At 48.2% G+C, this 25,724-nt stretch overlaps 1 protein-coding gene across 2 annotated transcripts in view; it reads right to left on the minus strand.

Annotated features, from left to right (window-relative positions):
* TUBE1 (tubulin epsilon 1) overlaps positions 1 to 25,724 on the minus strand; it is a 317,390-nt gene that overhangs the window by 47,635 nt on the left and 244,031 nt on the right. For both annotated transcript variants that reach the window (XM_069607852.1, XM_069607853.1), the window contains one exon: positions 17,589 to 17,729. In XM_069607852.1, coding sequence (XP_069463953.1) covers positions 17,589 to 17,729 — 141 coding nt within the window. The remainder of the gene's footprint in view (positions 1 to 17,588; positions 17,730 to 25,724) is intronic.

Raw genomic sequence — 25,724 nt, forward strand, 5'->3', positions numbered from 1 at the left:
CAAGCCATTACAGAAGAGGAAAAACCATACGCAACTCAGGCTTGGTCCTACCCCAAAAGGGGCAGTCCAGCCCGAACTGCTAGGTCACATCCCTTCTGCACGAGACCACAAGCATCCCCAGACAGGTTTCAGCCTTGTTGGGCATCATCAGTGAGGAGTAGCTTGGGTCTCTAAGCCGGGCAGACTCGAGACCCACATCTGGGCATACCCATCCCACTTGGGGTGACTTTAGCAAAACAAAAGGGTGATCGCTGGAAGGTTTTGAATTAATCATAACCTGTAACGCTCACCTGATTCCCGCAGAGGCGCCGGTCTTGACTGGGCGAATACCGTATCTTCAAAGGTGATGTGTAACACACGGTTGGCTCTTTGGGCTGGACCTCTGTGCACTGTATGTCTGACTCGAAGAGTAAGATGTCTGCAGATAGAAAATATGGGATTAATGAACTGGGGTTATTGGGTGTCTCTCTCTTCTTCCCCTTCTCTTCTCCTGTAGAACCCCAAAGGTTAACGCTCTCACCTTAGGTAAGTGAACGCCGAGCTCTCCATCTGCCGCGGGGCAGGGTGCCGTAACCAGTTTCTTCACTGGATAAGGGTGCCGGCCTCTTGACCTCAGAGGACTGCTGTCCGTCGTTTACTGCACGAACGGTAAGTTCTGAGTATTTCAAATGTCTTTAAAAGTCTTTTGTAATGATGTCTCTTGTTTTGCAGGGTTCCGGCGATGGCGGATGACGGGCTGAAGTGAGTTGAGGATGGAACCCGTGTGAGGAATAGAAGCGCCTGGAAGCACGTAAGTAAGCGCTTGTTGCCTGCTTCACGATGCGCACTAACTGTCCTTTTATCTTGCAGGTACAAGTTCGGAGCTGCTGAAGGGTGCCGGAATACCCACTGGGTTCGGAGTGGGAAGGAGTAATGGCACGTGAGTAATAAAGTTACCCAATGTCTTTAAACGCACCTTCTTTTGTCTTTCAGATGCGGGATGCAGCGCCGAAGGCCTCCGGAGCGTGCAAAGAGTTGGTAAGCTTTTGTCTTTCAGATGCCGGAATGCAGTGCGAAGACCTCCGGAGCACGCGAAGAGTAGGTAAGCCTTTGTCTTTCAGATGCTGGAATGCAGCGCGAGGCGTTGGTGACAGCCGATGGACCAGGTAAGAGAAGCGCTGTCACTGAAGACCGTAATGCTAACCTGTTCTTTCTTGTCTTTATAGGTGTTGCTGAAGACTGGATTCAGGATGGTAAGCCTTTTTCCCTTAGGCCCAGGATCAGATGCAGAAGACACGATGAGCGTTCTGCTGCAGAGGATGCAGAATAACGCAAAGCAAGATTCATCCATCGGGTGTGGTTTAAATAGCCTCCTGTAGTGCTTAGGGTGTCTCCTTCCACAGCCTCCCCTAGGTAAGAAAAGAGTTCCTGCTTTCCAGAAGAGTTCCAGTGTTCTGAACCTAGGGAGTGGCTCCTGCCCCACCCAACAGGAAAAGTAGTCCCAAACAGAAGAGGATTAGAGGCTCAACTGGCAGGTAAGTAAGCAGCATGGTCTGCTGCAGGTAAGTCCACCCAAGCATTATGAGCTCGGCGCTTCCAGCGCTGGGACTGGGCATATTTATGAGCCTGGTGCCACTGGCGCCAGGACAGGGTCCAAAAGGTCCCAATTGGGACTGGTTGGCACTCGGAACCTGGGTTATGGGTCTGCTTCCAAGGGAGTTGGGTAAGTCCTGACCTTTTGGAAGCAGAGATCATGACATAACCACAAGCATAGCTCTGGGAAACCTCCAGACCATCGTTTTTCATCCTGCCAAGCCATTACAGAAGGGGAAAAAAACATATGGAAATCAGGCTTGGTCCTACCCCAAAAGGGGCAGTCCAGCCCGAACTGCTAGGTCACATCCCTTCTGCACGAGACCACAAGCATCCCCAGACATGTTTCAACCTTGTTGGTCATCATCAGTGAGGAGTAGCTTGGGTCTCTAGGCCAGGCAGACCCACAATTTCCCCCGGATCAGCATAAACCTTCCACCAGGGTCTGTTCTCACCTCCATGAGCAAGAATGGCACCCTCTTATATATTAGGATCATGGTGCTCCTTGCCCCTCTGGCGAAGCCAGCATTGCAGGTCACTCTATAATCTGTGTGCATAAAGAACTTGCAATGCGGCCCGCCAGGTTGGTTTCAGTAAGCAGGGCGAAGTCTGGCGAGTGCCTATTGAGGAACTGCAATATTAATCGACGCTTAATGCCCGAGCACATCCCATTTACATTTCACGTTAACAACGTGACGCGCTTATCCTGTGTCATCCACCCCTAAATGCCATATGCGAGACAGCAGCCCTAGGGGCCCACCTTCCCAGTCATTCCCACATACAAACCCACCCAAGAATCCACTGTGCAGAGATCGGCCCGCCACCGCCAAGCAATGTGAAACAAATAACAATTGAAACACTGAGAAACATCCTCAACGTCCCCCACACTGCACTCCTACTGCACCCGTCACCCTGGGCCCATGAGAAACCTGCACGAGCCAACTAACACAGCCATGAGTGGAGCGCCCGCTAATTCAGCAACTAGCCCAAACTGGGCCCATCCCAGACCTCTATACTCCAGAGGCCAGTTCTCTAGAGTTGCTGCACCATCAAGTTTCAACTTTCCAAAATATGTCAGTGCCTGGCGCCATCTATCAATAGCCATTCAGCCCTCTTCTCCTCAGTCCATTGTCCCTCCTGTGTCCTCTGGGGGAAGCATATCCTGTGAATATAGTGGGGTGGATGATGGCACTGCTTCGGTCTCATGTTGCTGCATCTCCTTCAGTGGCGTACAAGCCATTGATGGCTGGAAGTTTGTTTCGTACCATTCCCACGCCTCCTGTGGTGTGTCTTTGTCCCATGTAAACCTTCAATTGCGAGGGGAAGAAGAGTGCATATTTAATACCGCAGGAGGGTAGTTTCTGCTTGATCGCATCAAAGGACTGCCTTGCACGCTGGAACTCCCTCGTGTAATCGGGAAAGAAACCAATGTGGGACCAATTGTATGTGATTGGGCCAGTCACCCTCGCCATCTGCAGGATAGTGTCTATATCCCTAAAGTTTAAAAGCCTTGCAATTATAGTACATGGGTGGGTTCCCAGCACTGGCCTTCCTGTGAACACCCAATTGGCCCTCTCAACCGAAAAGAAATTGGAGAGTTTCTTTGGTGCCTTAAGTTCCACCAGCCACTGCTCTAAAAAGAGTTCCATGTTGCCCACCCCACCCCCACTTTCTCTGACAGCCACAAGATTGCTGCATGAATATTGATTATTTCGGCTTTGGTGGAAAAACACAAGGCAACCACTCACCTTTCTTCGGTGAAACTGTTAACCACCGTCAGGTCTGGAATCTCAATAAATACCAGTACTCTAACATGAAAAGCCCTCGAAGAGGAGGGGCTCTCTTACCCCTACAACTTGGAATCCCCCCAAGCTGAGTGGTGTATTTAGCCCATGACGTCAATGGAAGAGACTCTGTCAGTGATATATCAGGCATGTGGATTGACAGGAGGTAGAAGTGTTACCCAGGAGAGCTAAACTATCAGATTGCAGTGGAATTTTGCTACTCAGTGGCGGTAAGGTGGGCACTGAATTGCAGACAAAGAGGCCGGTGTAGTGAAAGGCAGAGACACATATAGCAAATCATAACATGACATAGCAAGGCATGCAAAAAGCCATGGACGTCATGACAATGCATTAGAAGTCAGCGAAACACCCGGAAAAGACCTTACAACCTGGCGTTCTCGCCATGATCCCACCACTAACCTCTTGTATACAGTTCACATTTCAAAAACTTACATTGCTAATGCCAGACCCAGTCTGTCGGTCTAATAGAGAAGTTTAACCCTGTGTGCCACAAGGATCTCAGAACTGGAAGATGCAGGAAGGAAGCTGTCTGTAGACTACACTCATAAACTAGTTACTAAGGGTTACGGCTAGCAATAACTTTTGGTTTAGAGAAATAGCTGCTTGTGATACGAAGAACACAGGCACCGCTTTTCAATGTTTGTAGCATGCAGATTGGCATGCTGAGTGTGGTCTCAAACCCCAATCTAACTTGCTAAGCTTGGACTTTCGCACATGCACAAATTATGCAGCTGCTGAAACTGGCCCTTCCCCAATAAAGCTAAGAAAAATACTGGTTTCTGAGGCTAGAGAAAGCACAATGAGCATGAGATTAACAGGCCGTTGATCTGCAGTGCCGCTCTGCCCAATGCTTTTTAATTCAATGAAACACTGCTTTCTCCTGGCATTGTTGATGGGAGCTGTTGTGTTGTAGATAACACTACCTGACTGGAATAAGAGAAGAACAAATTACTTACTTCTCGCAAATGTTCTTTCTGATGATGTTCCTCCCACAAATTCCTCATCTTTGCTCTTCTGAAACATTTCCGGCCACCAGGGGCCAGAGCGGCTCTGCCTGATGCCTCTACACACCTGTGCTGGACATGATGTTAGGGGCAGTATAGAAGGAGGGGCAACTTTGTGACCTTAGTTCCACCCTTTTACTATAGCACTCTGCCACTAAGAGACTGCAGAACCAAGGTGTAATAGCTATTCACCTGATCGGTAGGCATGGAGGGCGATGAGGAATCAGTGGGGACGAACACCCATTAGAAGAACTAGTTACTCTTACCTTGTAACGTTCTTTCGATGGGATGTTCCTCCGACGTATTCCTTATCTTAGATATAAATCCTTCAGCTTTGCTGGCCTCGGAAAATTTTTTTTTCGCCAGAGGGCGCTGCGCGTCGATGATCGCCGAGTCGATGACCCTCGACGGCCTCCGTGCCGACGTCGACGTCATCCTGCCTATAAAGGCCGCGCGCAGCGTCCGTTGCTCAGTTCCGTTTTGTAGTCCCCAGTAATGTTTTTGGATTAGACTAATCACCTTGAAGGAGCATAGGCTGCAAACCCACAGGAAGTCATACTGCGGGGATGGATGGGAGGGTCGATAAGGAATACGTCGGAGGAACATCCCATCGAAAGAACGTTACAAGGTAAGAGTAACTAGTTCTTCGAAGGGATTGTGTCCTCCGACGTATTCCTTATCTTAGATAGACTCCCATAGCAGTGGTATTGTGACTGGAGGCGGGAGTAATAAAAGTTATGTTACCCTTCCAGAATGGACAGAGTGTAACACAGCCTTGCCGAATCTAGTTTCTTGACTAGAGGAGGAATCCAGGCTATAGAATTTGGTAAATGTATGTGCGGACGACCATGTGGCAGCCGCACATATATCTCGAATTGGCACCCCTCTTTGAAGGGCTGAGGATGTTGCGATACCCCTGGTAGAATGAGCCCTTAGATTTTGAGGAGGCTCCTTTCCTGCCAATTTGTAGCATTCCAGAATGGCTAAAATAATCCATCTGGAGATGGTTTGTTTTGTTATTGGAAGGCCCAACTTATGTCCTGCATAACCTACAAAGAGTTGGTCTGCTTGTCTGATCTTAGCCAATCTGCTGATATAGAAGCTCAAGGCTCGCTTAGGGTCCAGCCTGTGCAGTCTCTCTTCCTCCTTCCCCGGATGAGGAGGAGGGTAGAAAGAAGGTAATATAATCTTCTGAGTGATGTGAAACTCCGAGACTACCTTCGGGAGGAAGTTAGGCTTCACCTGAAGAACAACTTTGTCCTTGTAAAAGATTGTATGTGGAGGTTTACACGATAAGGCTTGCAACTCGCTAACCCTTCTAGCAGATGTCAATGCTATTAGCAAAACAGTTTTGAGGGTGAGAAGCTTCAATGAACAAGAGTGTAGTGGTTCAAAAGGGGCACCCTTTAGGAAGTTTAAAATTAGGTTTAAATCCCATAAGGGAACTTGAAAAGGTTTCGGGGGATAAACATTAGTTAATCCTTTTAGGTATTGTATTACCAATGGAATTTTGAAGTATGAAGGCTCCTCTGCAGTGCGCTTAAAGATTGATAGCGCTGCGAGATAGCCCTTAATTGTGCCAACCTGTAGGCCTGAATTAGCCAGGTAAAGTAAGAATGACAACACCATAGGTGTACCACAAGAAAAGGGTTCAATATTCTTTTCTCTGCACCAGCTGCAAAATTTGTTCCAACGGCAGCGGTATAGAGTTTTAGTTGCCGGCCTTCTGGCCGAAAGCAACACCTCCATAACATCATCCGGAAGGTCCCAATCCTTGTACCTCAACCTTTCAGACACCAAGCGTGAAGGTTGAGGGTCTTTATGGCTGGATGGAGAACCTGACCTTCCTTCTGCGAGAGAAGATCCTCTCTGTATGGCAGTCGAATTGGAGGGCAGATGGACATGTCTAGAAGGTCCGGGTACCACGTTCTCCTGGCCCAATCCGGGGCAATTAGGATCATGGTCTTCCGAAACCTTCTCAACCTCCTGATCATTTGAGGAATGACAGGGACCGGAGGGAACGCGTACAGAAGTGGGAACTCCCAGTCCACTACGAACGCATCTCCTAGAGCTCCTCTCGGGGGAAATTCCCTTGAGCAAAATCTGTCGCACTTCCTGTTGATACTGGTGGCGAACAGATCCACTTGAGGGGTTCCCCAAAGGGCGAAGATCTCTTAAAGGACTTCCTGAGCTATCTCCCACTCGTGAGAGACTGTGCTCTGCCTGCTCAGAGCGTCCGCTGTCAAGTTCTTCTCTCCGGCTAGGTGAATTGCCGATAGAGAGATTCCTTCCTGAATTGCCCAAAACCAGAGCTGCATCGCCTCTCTGCACAGTGGTAGTGAGCCTACGCCTCCTCTTTTGTTGAGGTAGTGCATGGCCACTGTATTGTCCGTCATTATTAGGACGTTTCTTCCCCGTACAGACGGCAGAAAAGCCTTCAGCGCTAGTCTGATGGCTCTCAGCTCCAACAGGTTGATATGTAGTCTGGACTCCGATGGAGACCAACGACCGCTGATGGTCAAGTCGTTGGCGTGAGCTCCCCACCCCGTGAGTGAGGCATCCGTGACTACTGTTATCTCCGGCCATGGTTGCCAAAACATTTCTCCTTTCAGGATGTTCTCCCGACAGGCCCACCACTGAAGGTCTCGGGCTACTTTGACCGGGATCCGAAGGAGATCTGTCATCCTTCCTGAGAACTGTGACCACTGAGTTCTCAGTGCCCACTGGAGGGATCTCATTCTCAGGCGAGCCTCCGGCACGAGGAATATGCAGGATGCCATGAGGCCTAGCAACCTCAGAAAGTCGTAGGCTGGGAGATATTGGGCATTCTGAAATCTGATGACCATCTGCAGAATATCTCGAGCCCTCACCTCTGGTGGCAAGGCTTTTCCCAGGGAAGTGTCCAGGACTGCTCCAATGAATTGGAGTCTCTGTGATGGTATCATCTGTGACTTCTTTAAATTGAGGGAGAAGCCCAGCTTGTGAAGGAAGTGGCAAACATAATCTAGTTGTCTCTGAGCCTGTTCCGAAGATACAGCTCTGATCAACCAATCGTCTAGGTAAGGGTAGACATGAATCCCTTCCCTCCTTAGACTTGCAGCCACAACCGACATTAGCTTGGTAAAGACCCTCGGGGCGGAGGTTAGCCCAAATGGCAGAACTCGAAATTGATAATGAGAGCTGCCAATTGCGAACCTCAGGTATCTCCTGTGCCTGGGATGGATCGGCACATGGAAATAAGCGTCCTGGAGGTCTAGAGATACCAACCAGTCCTGAAGCTGGAGGGCCTGAAGGATCTGAGAGAGAGTCACCATCTTGAACTTGTCCTTTCGGAGGAATTTGTTCAATTCCCGTAAGTCTAAGATGGGTCTCAGTCCTCCGTCCTTCTTCGGTATTATGAAGTAGGGGGAGTACCAACCCTTGTTCCTTTCCGCTACAGGTACCAGTTCTATGGCACCTTTCTCTAGCAGGTCTAAAACCTCCTGCAAGAGGAGCGGATCTGGAAGCTTCAAAGGGTTGTTCCCCGGTGGATGACTCTGAGGGATATGTAGGAAGGGCAGGCAGTAACCTTGGGCTACTGTCTCCAGAGCCCAAGCATCTGACGTAATAGCCTGCCATTCCGTCAGATGGTGAGTTAACCTGCCCCCTACTGGTGTTCTGTGAGGGGAGACCTCAGAGTGGTTTTGAAGCGGCTGATGCAGTTGCCGAAGGTAAAGTGGCTCCTGCTCCTGCGGGTGCGGCTTTCTTTCCCCTACCCCGTCCACCACGGGTAAATCTTCCTTGGCCTCTTTGAGCCGGTCGTCCCCTGCCCCTTCCATATGAGGAATAGTAACGAAAGGACCGTCCTCTCCACGATGATCCCGAAGGACGAAAGGTATTCTGACGGATAGCAGCTCCCAATGACTTGGCTGCTGCCTTGGACGTTTGCAGTTTCTCCAAACTGTCATCCGCCTTCTTTCCAAAGAGGGTAGAACCGTCAAAGGGCATATTCAAAAGCCTGGTCTGCACGTCAGAGGCAAAACCAGACTTCCTCAACCACGCATGCCTGCGGATTGTGGTACTTGCCGCCATGGCCCTGCTGATACTGTCAGCAGAATCTAGGCCAGTTTGTAGGGTCTCGCACATCGCATCTTTACCATCCCTGATGATGTTTAAAAATGCGTCCCTTTCCTCTCCTTCTTGGAGGCAGTCAGCCGCTGATGAAGCGCACTCCCAAAGGGTGTGGCTGAACCTAGCGAGCGTACAGGTCGCGTTAATAGACTTTAACGCCATGCTACAGGCAGAAAAAACCTTCTTAGCCATGGCATCATATTTTTTGTCATCCCTATCCTGCGGAGCAGTGGGGTATGCAGATGTGCTGCCTGATGAGGTTGCAGCCTGTACAACCAAGCTCTCAGGAGTAGGGTGTTTTGACAAATATTCAGGGTCAGAACTAGCCACCCTGTATTTTGTTGACAGTTTTTTATTTACTGCCGGGATAATTTCTGGCGTTTCCCAGTTTGTCAAAATCCTTCTCTGTAGAGCAGAGTGAAATGGAACCACAGGATCCTCCTGTGGGCCCTTGTCCAGTATGTCAGTGAGATCATCCTGCTGAAAGGCAGGAGAAGGTGCAGACCAACCCATAAATTCTATGATTCTAGACATCAGAGCTCTATATGGAGTCTCCGCATGTTCTCCTGGGTCTGGTTTGATAAATTCTGCTTCAGGAGAAGTGTCCAAGCCACTAGCTTCCTGAAGTGCATCCTGAAGATTTTTTAATCTTCCTTCCTCAGAGGCGAAAGTCTCTGGCTCTGGTGATGTGGTCCTCTGTAAATCAATATCTTGGTCTGAATCCTCCCTTTCCTCAAAAATCGAGGTTAAAGGGGGATACATTGGTTTTTGGAATGGTATAAACCCCATTTCCAATGCAGAAGGAGCCATCATCACAGGCCTTGAAAACGTCGATGTCGTCGACACCGACGTGAAAGTACTCGAAGGCGCCGTGAAAAGCGTCGAGAAATGTGTACTAGGCCTCGAAGAACTCGAAAGGATCGGAGTCTTGCTCGAGAACGACGTCGACGTTCTCGGCGTCGAGTCGGAGGTCTTTTGTCTAACCGTTGGCTGTGGAGTAGCCGTGGTTCTTTCCTTCACCGGCGTCGATATCGGCGTCGACGTCGGCGTCGACTCGATCGACTGATGCGCCGATGAATCCTTCGACAACGGCGTCGATGGCGCCGACCTCTGTTTCGAAGGAGTTTTCGACAATGGCGTCGATGATGCTTTATCTCCCGATGGCTCGAGGCGCTTTCGGGTTGACTTTTCCGCCGGGTACTGCGACTCGCGGCGTTTAGATTTTTTGGGTTTTTTACCCGGGGTATCACCCTCAGCTGTCTTCGAGGGGGACGAGGCCGCTTTCTCGAAGACGCTTAGCATCTTTTTCCTGAATTCCTCCCACTCAGCTTGCGAGCTGCGTTTTGTGGGGCAATGAACTCTCTCAGGAGAACTCGACGAAGATGACGAAGGGGATCTCCTACGTCTCTTCTTCGAGTGTCTCGATGTCGACGAGTGGTGGGAGCCACTTCGTGATCTAGATCGAGAGTGTTTTTTATGGTGAGGAGACGAACGTCTCGACTCTACCGAAGAAGCTTTCGAGGAAGTTAAAGTTGACCTACCTCTCTCGAGCTTCCCCCTACGCTCCTTCAAGGCTTTCGCCGTCATGGAAAGGCATTCCTCACACTCCGAACTCTGGTGCGTGATTCCCAGACACCACAAACAGACCCTGTGAGGGTCCGTCAACGACATTTTCTTCCCGCAGTCTCGGCACTTTTTGAAACCGGACCGAGGGGTCGTCGGGTCGGAGGAGGATGCCATCGATATCGAGGTAAATAGTAGTTATTATATACGTTATCTTGACGAGAACTGAGCAACGGTGTTCCGAGGCACAACGAAGCGCGGAAAAACGGAACTGAGCAACGGACGCTGCGCGCGGCCTTTATAGGCAGGATGACGTCGACGTCGGCACGGAGGCCGTCGAGGGTCATCGACTCGGCGATCATCGACGCGCAGCGCCCTCTGGCGAAAAAAAAATTTTCCGAGGCCAGCAAAGCTGAAGGATTTATATCTAAGATAAGGAATACGTCGGAGGACACAATCCCTTCGAAAGAACATTACCGAAAGGTAAGATTTTTCTTCTAATGGATTGCTCATCTTTGATATACTCCCATAGCAGTATGTAGATCTGTAGGAGGGAGGACAGAAAATATATCACCTCAATCAGGACAGCCCTGCCAAAATGAGCATACTAACCAGACTGAGAATCCAAGCAATAATGCTTAGTAAACGTGTGCGCAGAAGACCATGTAGCTGCCTGGTAAATGTCCAGGACATGGACTCTACGTTGAAGAGTTGAGGTGGCAGCCTGTCCTCTGGTAGAGTGTGCCCCAAAACCCTCAGACACCACTTTACCAGCCAGATCATAGCATTCTGAGATACAGTGAATGATCCACTTTATCAGGGTCTGTTTAGGAATAGCACGGCTAGCACGGGCAACAGCATAACCAACCATCGTCTTTCCTGGCCTTTCTCGCCTGAGAGACGTAGTAGCTGAGGGCCAACAATGGGGCCAGGAGATGGAATTGTTCCTCTGCCTTGGAAAAAAGAGAGGAAGGTAGATCTTGTGAGAGATGAAAATATGAGATCACCTTTGGAATAAAGGAGGGTCTGACTCTCAATGTCACCCTCTCCTTGATGAAAACAAGCAGGGTGGTTTAACTTACAAAGCTTTGAGCTCACTCACCAATCTAGCAGAAGCAACGGTGACCAGGAAAATCACCTCAAGGGTGTTAGGGAGAATTGTCTGTAAAGGCTAATTTCCCAAACCTAGTGAGTCCCCCAGCAGCTTTGCTGGATTTTCGGGTTTTATTTTTTTCTCCTGCTAAGAGTGAGACTCTTTTACTCCCACTCTTAGACATGATTTGAAGTGTTCCTTTGTCTTTCCATGTGTTTTATGGGCTATGGGGTCTTTTATTCCATAGGGTCTCATGTGTTTTTGATGTGGGTTGCACAGCCCCCTCCGTGCCGTAACCCAGGGGTGTCGTAGCGACCCCCAAACATAGACTCCATACCCTGGGGACTGACTACTGTCTCCCAGGGCATGTAAAGTCACCATTGGCTTTACTAGTCCCAAATTATGAACAGAAACCAGTACAAACCATCATATTGTGGACGTACAGGTCGGGGCAATTTGATTGCCCCGGGGTCTGTTGTTCGAGGGGGCACGTCTCCGTCCCCCCTGATCGAGTTTTGGCTGGTGGCAGTGGATACTACTTTTTATATTTGACCGCGAATATATCTCCATGGGATTTTCCCATTGTTCGAGGCTACCAACTTTAATTATTTAATTCCTATAGCCTCGAACATACCACCGGTTTATTTATTTAATATTAATTCACAGGTTGGTATTTTTTGCCAGAACTCGATTCTAAAATGGCGTTTGTGTTCTCTTCTGTGACGCCAACCCAAATCGAGCCCTTTGTTCCACTTTTTGGCGGGCTTCTCCACAGAAGCCTCCAAAAGTGGTGCCACTCTGTCTGGGTACCACAGGGGGTGTGGGAGGGGGTTTAGGCACCCTGGACTGAGTTGCCTTGGCAACTCATGTCGCACTCTTGTGTGATTGGCCCGAGTGGTGAGCCGGCCGGATCACCACTTAGCATGTTTGATTGACAGCTAGGCTGAATGAATGGGGGTTTGCTGCATAAAAGCAGGGCTTTGGGGACTGGAAATTCAGAAGTCGCCACAGGACCTAAGAATCCGAGGAGGGAGAAGCTGAGCCGACCTACGACGACGACACCACCGGTGGAGCCCTGCTGAACCGTCTCACCACTTTTCCCGACGACAGAGGAGATCTCCGGTCCGGAGAGTCTTCTTCCTTTGACTGGTAGGGATAACCAGTTTTGCCTTCTTTTCACCTTCCTGGAGCATCTCGTGGCCGCCTTGCCCGTGCCAAGCACCCCGGCAACTGGAATACCACGGCTTACCTCTACCGCAAAGAGAAGGGTAGTACCTTTTAACCGAAGGACTCCGCGGCTGGTTTCTTCCCTGGCAGTGCAACGACCTGCATCTTTCCTCCACGGCGAGACCTCCTCTTCCTCTGGACAAAACACCGGCTTGCACCCGCTGCCAGGAACAACTGCCCCCGCTGGAGCTTCCTTCACACTTAAGGTACTGTGTCCCGCCTGGCGTCCCTTGCGATAGATCGTTCAGGATGACAGTAAAGCCTCGACTTTCTAACCTGGGCTGGCCTGGAACAACCTAGCTAACTTTTCCTGACTTTAATTTCATTCTTTGTGTGCAAACTATCTACAAGACTCTTTGGGCATAACCCCAATGTGTGAACCTGGACCCCTTCTGCTTGCTCTCTCCTAGAGTGGGCCTTGCAATTGACTTCCTTGCTCTCCAGTAGAACTCAGCCTATCCTGCCTTACTGTGGTTCTTTTAAAAGTATTGAAATTTGTGTGCTTCCATAACTCTGCCTTTTTCCCTCCCTTTTTAATAACTTATTAGAGTGCCATCTTATGTTAAGCGCTCACCTCTGTCTGAAAATAAGTGGTGTTTCTCATTAAGACTTGTCTAATAAGTATTAGGGTTGTATATATATATAGTAGTGACTGTGTGCTGAATTTACTTACTTCTTTGTTGCTAGTGTAATTTACAAGTGTGTCTTTAAATAATTAATTATATACTTTTACACCAAAGCTCTGGTCAGTGTTTGCTTGTGCTACTGTATCTCTGTACCTATTGTGTATACTCTATATACTGCCTAACTCTTCTTGAGGGAAGTCTGACTGCTCAGCCACAGCTACCAAGTGAATCATTGTGGTACAGACTGCTACCAAGTGGGTTTACTGCCAAACACCTGTAGTCTTAAATCTTTTCCAGTGGTCCCTAAGGGAACTGCACAGGTTTCTGCCTAACAAAGGGTGAGCAATCGTAAAGAAAAACAATGAGGGAAACAAATCACCAAGACTCCTCAATAATTGTATGACTTGTGGGGCCCATAAAGAAAGAGCCCTGCTCTGGGGAGCTCTTTAAAACAGAAATGGCAGCAAAATACCCCTTCACAATGCCAATCTAAAGGTCCATCTGGGCCTACGAAAGCAGAAAATCCAGAAGAGAAGATGTGGAGCAGGTAAAAGAGTCCAGTTTCCACTTCCAACACCAAGCCAAAAACATATGCCACCTATGGGAATAAATGCATTTGGTGGCGGGTCTCCTAGCAGAGAAGAGTAAGTCCAAGGAATCCTCCGGAAATCCCATTCCTTAAACCTCAATCTTTCAGCAGCCAAGCATGAAGATTCAGGCTGTGGAGGTTTGTCTGCAGAAGCCCACCGGCCCTCACAGTGAGAGAGTAAGTCTGGCCTCTGCGGTACCGTTTTGTCTGTTGGGACCAGGGCAGACTTGCCTTGTACAGAGAGGTGCCAGGCAACCACGGCCAGCTTGATCGTCCTATAGTTGCCTTTCCGAAGCCCCGAACGAATCAGAAGAGCCCAGCCGGAACCACGAGAGGCAGAGGAGACAAGGAACGAAGGTGGCCAGGCGGAAGGGAACACCAAACGATCGCCACCGGCTTGCCGCGGTAAAAACGAAGTACGCAAGCAAGAACAGGTAAGTCCATGAAAGAGAAGCATGGACACTGGGGCGTATTTGCAGCCATGTCAAATGTGAATTACTGTTAAGGAAGCAAGTGAAGTACATGAAAGAGAAGGAGCCATTGAGCATTTCGTCAAAAGGTAAAACAGAATAAAAGTAAGGTTTGTGAGTGTATGAAATACACATATTAGACGAGCCCTGGCAGGATAATTTACCGATAAACAATTTTTGTGAGCAAACAAGATTCCTCAATTCTTTGTAAAAGGGGGCTGTGGTATGTGAGGAAGGATACATCAAACAAGCGAGTACATTAACCACTAGCTACCCACCTCTAACACACCCAAAGGAAAGGCTGTTAATCAGAAAAATCCTCACAGTAGAATTTTCATGAAGTTCTGTCTACCACCACGATCAAAAAGTTGTCTTTGACATATTTTAATCAACATTTACTCCAACATGACAATAAAAATGACATAATATTCAACGCCATTATACCATGTTTTTGTATAATAGTTATGTGATTCAAACACACTATTACTAACATCACGCAAAATAACCAATGTTGATAGATTGTAAACATTGTGATGCGAACTACAGCCATAAGTATGAAGTGTCGTTTTCTTTCAATTTGTATCCATTGCGGTTCTTGTAAATGATGAACACTATATATGGCTTTTGATGTCATTTCTATTGTCATGTTGAAGTAAATGTTGATTAAAATATGTCAAAGACAACTTAGTTTTGGTTTTAGGTAGGGAAATACTTCTTAGAGCAGACATCGAAAGGCATTTACCCACCCCATTTTATTTTAATAAAAGTCTTTGACTAAAACCTTGACTCCCTTGTGTCAGAGTGTCAGAGTCTCATTCCTGGCTTCTCACACAACTCAGAAGCCACTAAAGCGAACGCATGCGCAAACAGGCCTCCAGCAATACAAGGACGTAGGAGGCCATGAGACCAGGCAAGCACTGACTGGAAGCCATGGATCATCTAGGATATGTTCACTCCCTGTCTTCGGGTGGGAAGGCCCAGCTCAGGTGAGTGTCCAGGACGACTCCAATGAACCTGAGGGTCTGGAAGAGCAAAACCTGAGACTTCCTGAAGTTAAGGGAGAAGCCCAAGCACAGGCTACACATCCGGTGCAAGTGTGCAGACGCCTGGTCTGGGAAGCAAGCTTGGAGGAGCCAGTAGTCCAGAGAGAGAAACCCATAGATGCCCTCCCATATCACTGCCACCAGCGTGGTTAAGACACAGGGTGCCAAAGAAAGGCTGAATGGCAGGACCTTGAATTGGTCATTGCAATTTCCCACCCTGAATCTCAGGTACTTTCTGCGCTTCTAGTATTAGGGGTACATGGAAGTATGCAGCCTGGAGATCCAGGGAGAAAAGCCAATCCTGCAGGTCCAGGGCATTAAGGATATGGGTAGAGTGACATTTTGAATTTGTCCTTGTGTAAATAAAAGTTCAAAAGCCACAGATCGAGGATGGGACAAAGGCCCCCCATCGTTCATCAGCACCAGCAAATAGGTTGTATATCAGCACTTGCCTCGTTCTGAGCATGGCCTATGAACCCCTTTATCAGAAGGTGACGGACCTCCTGAAACAGGAGAGTGACCGGATGCAAAAACTGCTCACCCAGTCAGTGGTCCGGAGGGCGAAGAGCGAAAGGGAGACAGTAACCCTGGTAAATAACCTGTTAGACCCAAGTGATAATACCCCATTCTTTGCCGAACTGGGATAATCTACCTATCACAAGGGACTAGTGGTGAAGTCCAACTCTCAGAGGATGAGCACCTGGGACATCGGAAGGCACAGTGGAGGTTGGGAAACCTTCTCTTTAGGGATGGGATCACTGTTTGGGCGGCAATGCACTTGCTTTCCAGAGGGCTTGACCCCTCACCCTATAGGGCAATGAAGTGTAGGGGCGAAAACCTCTGCTCCTGTACAGCCAGCCCTAGCAATTCTGCAGTCACCTTTGAGGTCGGGAATTTTAGTAGGGCCTCATCGGCCTTAGTACTGAAGAGGTTGTTGCCGTCAAACGGCTTGTACAGAAGCTTTACCTAGACATCTGGAGCAAAACCCAACATCATCAGCCATTAATATCTTGTCAAGACCATTTATTTTATTTATAAACAAGGAAGAGCAAATGCTCTTTTGATTGCAAAAGAACGTACTATCGATAAGATACCAGATTTGATGGAAAGCAGTGAGTTTCTTCTAATGAGGTTAGTTCAAGTGACATTCTGACCATGTTGTGTGGGGGGGGGAGTAAATGGAACAGTCACCAGGGACAATACATGGGTGGACATGCATAGATTAAGGACAATCAACATTAGACATATTTAAGTGCAGGTAGGCGGTACAGCCAGCTGTGTTAGGGATGTGACCATGATGGAGAAAGTGCTACAGTGGAGGTCGCCTGACCTATATCTGTGTCTGCTAGCCCTTCCAGCACGGTTCATTCAATCGGCCCCGGTGGAAACGCGGCCAAAGCAGTTGGCTCTGGGGCCAGAGCCATTGGTGCAGAGGTCGGGGCTTAGCAAATATGGCAAGCATTGTAAGCCTGAATGTTTCATATTCCTCTGATGTAGACCTTGATCCTGAGGGAAATCCCAGTAGTGGTGGCTCCTCTTCTTCGATAAGTAAAAAAGAAAAGAACCGTCTGGAGACCAGAATTTCTTGCTGACTGGGAACAATACTAGGGGTGTGGCAGTCCATGCGGGGCGACATTGAACAAGTCCGACTAACATTCTTCTCCTTGTAGAGGAAGCTAAACAACTTTGCTTCACATGTCTGAAGTGCCTTAAGGTGCACCGACTGACAAGACAAGCCATGTCTTGTCCCTCACCGAGGCAGTAAAGACAGATTTGGTGAGGATCTGAAATGGACATTTGATGTACGCAGTCAACACAGTGTTTAAACCTCAAAGACTTTGTTGGATTCAGCATATCGTCTAAAACAGCACAAAGTGAGAAACTTCGAAGAAGCAGTGCTCCTAAAATGAACAGAGTGTGGTGAAAAAGAGAACTAAGGTCATGCAGAGTGGGGCCTCTATATATACTGGCCCCAACGTCATGTGTGGGGAGAAATGGCGGGTTGTGCTTACCCCCCTAGTGGAGGAAAGATTTCCAAAGAGCAGCTGCGCTAAGATGAGCAATCTGTGGGCAGAAAGAATCCATTACAAGGATAGGTGATGCAGTATGTATACCATCTTGCAACACAGCTTTTTCACCAACCTATTTCTCTTTCTGGCTTACCAGCTCTGCTTTCAAAACGAATTCTTTCATACTACAGATGAAGACCCAAAGAGTACAAAGAAAAGCATTTCTCTAGATACACACAATTGGAAAGAACATCACATTGAACATTACAACACTTTCTAATTTGTAATTATTTTCTCAAGTTACAGACCAGTGCACATCTTCTTTTAAGGTGTTTTGATATTTTATATCAATAGTGTACAAATTAAAATTGTAGTCATGTTTGGAATTATTGTCATTGAGTAGTGGTACAACTGGATGCATAATTTCAAATGATCAACCCTGGTCTATGAACAGGAATGAAGCGCAATATCTCTTACCTTCGGGGTGGTATGTTAACATCTGAAAGCGTGTAGAGAGGAGTCAAGCTTGATGTGAGATAATGGAGTTGAGGAAAGGGAACCAAATTCATGCTGATTTCATTAAGGTCCATATTGAGAGAGCCTTCAAACCGTGCAGAACTGAAATTGTAATAACGCGCACATTAATATGACTTTTAGGAAGAAAGAACAATTACTATGAAATAAATGGCTAATATACTTGCAGGAAAGTATATTTAAGCACAATGCCTTTCTAGCAAACCTGCCTGTAAAAGGACATCTGGATTTGCGAGGAAGGATAGAGAATAATGGCTGCTTCCTCGACATCTAACACGTTCCAATGCTTTAATTTTTTTATCCATTCGTTGTATGCGATGTCATTATAAAGTACTAAATTACCCAAAAAGCGGGAGAAGCAGTAACAGGAAAGTAGATATCATAACCTATGATACCATGACATCAAAGGACCCAAAATGGTTGAGAAAAATAATCCTTATTGTGATGCTTTTTCAGGAGTAACAGTGCCCATTATAATAGGAAGACGTCAGAAAGCATACCATATAGAAGTTATTAGCATAGTTGATCGTTGCACAAATGACCTTTTCAGAATTGACCCAATTTGTTTGTTCTAAATCTTTACGAATTAAATTAAATATAGATGTGGGGTGGGGTAAGGGAATAGGTTAATGTGGGGGGAAGTGGGCTGGGGTCACCTAAACCATACAGATAAAGTGACAGTGGAAACAATGCATGTTGGATAACAGTACACGCGGATATGTCTACAATAAGAGCCCGAAGATGGCTTAACGGAAATTTGCCATAAAGGACATCCTTCTCATGACAATATCAATGTTTTCAAATGTCCATTGGGGCGAGCTTGGAATGGACATAGCGCCTAGTGGAAAAGCCTGAGGTGCAACTGGGGCTAGAGGTGAGGGCTGTCCCTTATTCTTTAGGGCTGCTGACAAGGATTCCTCTTCCTGAGGAAGTGAATCCCTTTCTTTGTGAGGATGGGAATCCTTCTCCTTGGGTGTAGAATGGGACCTTTTCTTATGAGGTGTCTTAGAAGAGTGCTTCTTAGACTCCTTCCCCTTCAGTAGGCTTTTCGGGACGTGTTTCTTTACCAGGTGGGCTAATCCCGACTGTATAGAGTCTTTAGCCGTTTTCAACGAGGCATGTCGAACTTCGGTTTTGGGGTGACCCGCATCTCGTCTGCCGACGTGCGACAGCCGGTAATGGATTTAGACATGACGTCTGTGCTGTCTTTCGACAGTCAGGGCCTGTCATGCGGTGATCGGGACCTCGAGTGCCCAGAGGACAGGGATTCTACAGACCTCTCCCTAGACGGCGTGTGTGGGCCCTTGGTCGAAAAAGGTGTCAAGTTGATGGAGCTGTGCGAGTCCTGATGCCGTCGGGGGTCGTCCCTGTAAAAGGGCCGCTGGCCTGTCTGCTGGGGTCGAGGGCTTGCACTTGGGAAACCAAAGTATCCCTGTCACCTTTGCCATCCAAAAACGCGCCGTTGCTGCCGTCGCTGTCGGTCCCCTCAACGTCCATGGTGGCCTCGGCCTGCATGGTGTGGTGGGCCCAGCCCTTAGTTAAATGGTCCTTTAACGTCTTAGGTTTAAAGAGCTTACAGGTGTGACAGTTCCCTTCGAGGTGATCCTGAGGGAGACAAAGGTTGCACACCAGCTGTTTGTCGACCCAGGGGAATGTTTTGTTGCACTTTGGCCAGAACTTGAAAGGGGTTCTATCCATAATTAAATGAAACAGCAGCTAGGTGAAGATAACGTATGAAAAGGGGTAAATACATTCCCAAATGTCCTCCCCCCTCTCTCCCTACTCTGTGGGCCGAAGCCTGAAGCGGCCCTCCAAGTCTGGAAGGATCCGTCACTGGGAGTTTTCTTCTCAGCTGTCAGAGATGTTATCGATAGTCGGTGAACGAAAGATAAAGGATAGGAAGAGTAACTAACTCTAATTTGATAAATCAATGGCGTTATGCCTAAATCAGAACTCTGCGATATACCGTCCGTCTACGATGGCCGAAAAAAACAATCTGAGACACCTTGACGCGTGACGGACCATGGGTACAGTGGATATCACACTAGGGATAGTATTACTGGCACGCCCTGTCGATGTCCCTTTTCAAGTTTCGAAAACGACAACTGTAATGCTACGCAGCTTCCACTAGATGTCAGCCTATGCACAGCATGTGATCTAAGCAGATTCCACAAGCCTCAGAAATATATATATATATATATATATATATATATATATATATATATATATCAGTGAAAAATCCTTTGTTTTTTTTAATAAAACTTTTTATTGTTTTTTAAAACAGACAAATACAAACAAGCAACAAATAGAGGGTCATCACTTGATTACCATCAAAATCGTACATTTATTCGAGAAGGGTCTTCACAATACAGTAAGTTACATCCCCGTTCCCCGATATAAATGTATAAGGTTTCCAAAACGCATCCCGGCAAGCCATCTTGATTAATCATTTTAGACTGCATTTTGGTGGGCATCCTCCCATTTTTGCCATATTTTCTGCGCCTTCGCAGTGCATCCTCTAGCTGTATACACCCTGCGCTCCATTGCGACACAAATGTCTACATCTGTCAACCATTGTTCATAGCTTGGCGTCACATCAGATCCCCATAATTGCGCTATGTTCCTTTTTATCAGCGCGGTGGAGGTAAAAAGAAACCGTTTCACATATCTCGACAGTTCACTCTCATCCTCCACCCCCAACAATAGCAGTTTCAGGCCTCTAGGGGCCGTTCTGCCCATGATCCTCGATAATTCGTTGCAACACGCCTGCCAGAGTTGTTGAATGTGAGTGCATTCACACAGGATATGGAAGAAGGTGCCCTCCTCAGTTTTACAACGCAAACAGGCTGGGTTACTTGTCTTTCCCCATTTAAAGAGCGCTACTCTCGGGTAGTATATTCGGTGTAGTATCTTTAGTTGGATCGGCCTGAGTCTAGACGATATAGCTACTTCTCTGGGAAACATCAGTGAGGAGACCCATTCTTCCGGCAGTATAGCACCCAGATCCCTTTCCCACTTGGCCTGCAGACCTGATAGTTCAGTTGTGGCAAAAAAGGTTATGGCACTGTAGAGGACCAATGTTATCTTGTGTTTGATTTGCTCTGGGAATAAGTTACATTCTATTGGGATATATTACGGCAAGGTGTTCAAGTCGGGGAGGTGGGCCTGTAATGTGTGTTTCAGCTGAGTGTAGTGGTATTGTTCAGTTTGTGGGAGATTGAAGCAGAGGGCTAGATCTGTAAACAGGATTATGTTGCCATCCTTAACGACATCTCCTATTCTCAGTATCCCTTGCCTTGACCAATTCGGCCATTTTGGGAGCAGATTCACTCCCAGGAGATTCAGATTGTTCCATAGTGGCTGTGCATGGGCCAGTTTGTTTTTCCATGCAACGTATTTGTGTGTGTCTGCCCAGATTCGTGTTATGTGAGATTGCATATTTGGAGTGGTTGTCCGGGTTTTCCCTCTGTAGAGATGTCATGATAGGTTTCTCCAGAAAGTCAGTTACTGATAGCCTATTGTGTGGTAGTGAGACGTCTCTGTGCAGTTTGTCATTCACAACTGCCATTTGACTGGCCCAATAATATGTCTGTAATGCGGGGGAGCCCAATGCCATCTTCCCATATGGACCTCTGAAGGGTGGTGTTAAGACGGATTTCTGAACTCTGTCCTGGTGGCGCAGAAGTTTAGAAGGCCAACCTAATTACTTGGAACAGGGTAACCTCTGGACAAGCCAGACCAATCAAGGTAGCGATCGCGGCGGTCAAGACTAGGTCTCAAGAGGGGTGAGGGTGACTGAAAGCCCGCAGTGAGCACACAAAGCAAGAGCGCTTACAAACTACTCCAAACAGTTGTTATATCAAAAATAGATACACATTTATTTTAAGGCCTTTAAAATAATGACCGTAGCGAGAAAATCACAATATCACAATATTAAACCAACACATACCATATCAACACAATATATATACAAATACACAGTCGCAAGCGTTTAAAGCACGAAATATGTAGTCCACCTGCCAGGGAAGGAAAACAGGCAGTGCGATAATGCTTTCGACTCAGTTCGCCTTCATAGGCACCTAACTAGATGGAAGTCCGAGCCCTGCGAAGAGTGGAGCCTTGTGCTCAAAGTACCTGCCACGCCGGTGTCAACGGGCAAAAGGGGAAGCTCTTCGGAGGAAGTCAGGCAGTTCGGGTTAGTGCACAGCAGAAGAAGAACAGGTTCCGCAACTCAAGCGCAGCCTCCACAGCGGGCAGAAGCAGAGCGCGAGCGCGGCAAAAGGGTGCTGTTTTTACACAGCAGGGAAAAGCAATGGGATACTGCAGGAGGGCGACCAGATCCTAGATATACTACTCACCGGTCCCCGAAGCAAGCAGACCCAGGCTTCTCCACGATAGTTTCAGCAGCTGGCAGGTTCAGAAGAGCAGGAGACGCTTTGTAGTCGTGTAGAGCAAAAAGACGTCCCAATCGACGAAACCAGCACAGTTTTGTTGCCGCACAGGACAACGGAGCGGCCGTGTGTATTCGAGCCAAATGAACCCTCCTCCCTTCAGACCTGGGAACGCCAAGCGTACGAAGCGTGGGAGAGGGTCAAGGACTCGCAATACAACACAACCTGGCGGCGGTTGCAGAGCCAAACTCCTTGGTAAGCTGGTCAGTCAACTGGATGGCCCAGAGACGCTTCCGAAGGCTTACTTGGCAGGAGATGGTTGAAGATGCCGGGAATAGCTGTTCCTGCTATTCCAAAGGTCGAAGCACCAGTACAGGCCTTCTGGTTCGATCAAAGGAGGACAGGGGCTCTCCGGACGACAGCAGTGCAAAGGAGGATTCCTTCAGCGGGTCACCAGCGATTCCTCGGTCCAGCCTCGTAGTTGCAGGATACTTGGCTCCTGTATTCCTTCGTTCGTGAGAACTCAGGAGATCGACATGGTAGTGGTGTTTCCAGCCCCCTCTTATCCACGGTTCCCTTCGCGCCAAAACGGAGGGGAGCCAATGGGAGATCCGCTCATCAAAACACATACCATACGTGGACCAATCACGGACCACGGTGGTCCCAGGCATTCACACCACCCTAGACTCTCTGGCACCCAGGATGTGTATTGGGACCAGACATCCCAGCCCACACCCTGGAGGCACACAAACGACATGTAGAAGCCCGCGAAAGCAACCACGTTTCGCGGGAAAGTACATGCCCAAATAAGGAAGGCCCTGGGTCGCCGGACCTGGGGAAGGTGAAGGGAGCAAGACGGTCAGTGGACAAGACAAAGGAGCCTCGCGGCCTGGCCATTTTGGGAGCCAGGCCACCATTTTGGGTTCAGTGCAAAAACGTGCTCAGAACGCCAAAAGGAGCTCAAAATAAACAATACGATCGCTGCCACCATTCGAGTCCCTGAATGACTTGCACCGATCAAATACATTCCTAAAAGAGTATCTAGGGCCTGTAGAAGGCTAGAGACCCAAGAGAGCTGTAACTTAGCTTACAGGGCCCTCTTGTGTCGTGTTGCACTAAAGCTGCGACACGATAGAAGAAACTACGAGAAACCACGTTCCCCGGTACTGACTGTCTTAAGGGCATGTCAGTTTCCCCGTAAGAAAGGAGCGAAAGCCCAGAGAAGTGCGGCAGAAGGCTGTACTTCTCTGGCAAAGTCAAGAACCAGTTTAAAAACAATAGCAAAAAGTTTAGGGGTTGCCACATGGAAGGAAAATTCCCTACAATAACGAAATCTTTCCTAAAACTCGCCCCTCCCAGACTATGGACAGGGGGAACTAATCCACCCCTGGATGAGTCTCTTGTTCAGGTCGGTTAAACATTCTGGACAACCCATCAGCATTGCTATGTTGGACACCTGGTCTATGCTCAATAGTGAAGTCGAAGCCTTGAAGACTTATGGACCACCTAAGCAACTTTGGATTCTCCCCCTTCATGTTCATTAGCCACTTTAACGGCTTATGGTCAGTCTGCACAGTGAAGTGGGTCCCATAGAGGTAGGGCCTCAGCTTCCTTAGGGCCCACACAACAGAGAAACATTCTTTCTCTACCGTGGACCACCTGAGCTCTCTGTCCTTAAGCTGGCGACTAATAAAACCGATAGGGTGTTCCTTACCCTTCTCATCTACTTGTGATAGTACAGCTCCTATCCCAGTGTCAGAGGCATCCGTCTGCACGATAAAAGGTCTTTGGTAATCAGGGGCCCTGAGCACAGGGGCCTGGCACAAGGAGTCTTTTAAGCCATTGAAGGCCTTCTCACACTCGTCGGTCCAAGTTACCTTCTTGGGTTTCTTCGGAGTTTTGAGGGCAGTCAGAGGAGCAGCTATGGTGCCATAGTCTGCCACAAAATTGCGATAATACCCCGTGAGTCCTAAGAAGGCTCTCACTTGGGTTTGCGTAGTGGGGGTAGGCCAGTCTTGTACTGCTTGTACTTTACTGGGTAGAGGCTGTATCCTCCCTCCACCTACTTCATGTCCAAGGTAAACCACTGAGCCTTGTCCAATCTGGCATTTACTAGCCTTTATGGTCAAGTGGGCTTTCTGAAGAGCCTGGAGCACAATCCCGAGGTGTTTCACATGGTCTTCCCAGGTGGCACTGAAAACTGCTATATCGTCCAGATATGCAAGGCAGAATTCGTCCAACCCATTCAACACATGATTCACAAGCCTCTGGAAAGTGGCAGGTGCATTCTTCAACCCGAACGGCATTACCCGGAATTGGTAAAGGCCGTCTGGCGTCGAAAATGCTGTCTTCTCCCTGGCATGTTCTGCTAAAGCTATTTGCCAATAGCCAGCAGTAAGGTCAAACGTGCTGAGGTACTTGGAGGCACCCAAAGTATCCACCAGCTCATCTGTTCGAGGCAAGGGGTGGGCATCTGTCTTGGTGACAGCATTCAGAGCCCTGTAATCCACGCAGAACCTCAATTCAGAAGTGCCTGCCTTTGGAACCAGAACCACAGGACTGGACCAAGGACTACTAGAGGGTTCAATCACCCCAAGATCTAACATCTTGTTGACCTCGGTCTTAATATAAGACCGTACTTTATCCGACATCCTGTATCCCCTACTTTTGGTAGGTACACTGTCTCCTGTGTCAATGTTATGTTTGCACCAAGGTGTCAAACCAGGGGACTGTGAAAACAGGGGGGAAAACTGCCGAAGCAAACTTTTCACCTCAGCCTGCTGATCAGAAGTCAGGTGAGGGGCCACTCGGACACCCTCAACGGAGCTGTCTGAAGGACCGCTTTGGAACAGGTCGGGGAGAGGTTCAGACTCCTCTTCCTCAACGTCTGATGCCAGTAGCAGTGCTGCGATTTCGACTCTTGGGACGAAAGCCTTCAGCCTATTTACGTGGAACACTTTTGGAGCCTGTCCAGGCCTTCCAAGGTCCACTAAATAGTTCACCTCACCCAGGGGCTCCACCACTGTGTAAGGGCCTGACCATTTGTCCTGTAAAGCGCGAGGCCTTATTGGATTCATGATCAGGACTTGCTGACCAGGTGTAAAGTTGATGAGGGAAGCTTTCTGGTCGTACCAATGTTTCACCAGCGCTTGCCCTGCCTTTAACTTATCACTAGCCAAGCCCATCAGAAGTACCATCCGTTTTCTGAGCCCTAGCACATAGTCAACTACATTGGTAGTAACAGGGGGAGTGGGCATCTCCCATCCCTCCTTGACAATGGCTAAGGGTCCCCGTACGGGATGACCGAACAGAAGTTCGAAGGGGCTGAAGCCAACACCCTCCTGTGGTACCTCTCGGTAGGCAAACAGCAAGCATGGTAAAAGAAGATCCCATTTTCTTCTCTGGGGCTCCTCCAGAGCCCCAATCATGCTCTTTAACGTTCTGTTGAAACGTTCCACCAGACCATTGGTCTGGGGGTGGTATGCAGAAGAGAACTTGTAGGTGACCCCACATTCTTTCCACATAGCCTGCATATACTTCGACATAAAGTTGCTGCCACGATCTGACACAACTTCTTTAGGGAAGCCAACCCTAGTAAATATGCCGAGTAAAGCTTTTGCAACTGACTTGGCAGTTACAGTTTTCAATGGGATGGCCTCAGGATACCTGGTTGCATGGTCGACCAGCA

Source organism: Ambystoma mexicanum, chromosome 4q (assembly GCF_040938575.1).
Source record: "Ambystoma mexicanum isolate Mex_15411 chromosome 4q, UKY_AmexF1_1, whole genome shotgun sequence".
Classification (NCBI taxonomy): Eukaryota; Metazoa; Chordata; class Amphibia; order Caudata; family Ambystomatidae; genus Ambystoma; species Ambystoma mexicanum.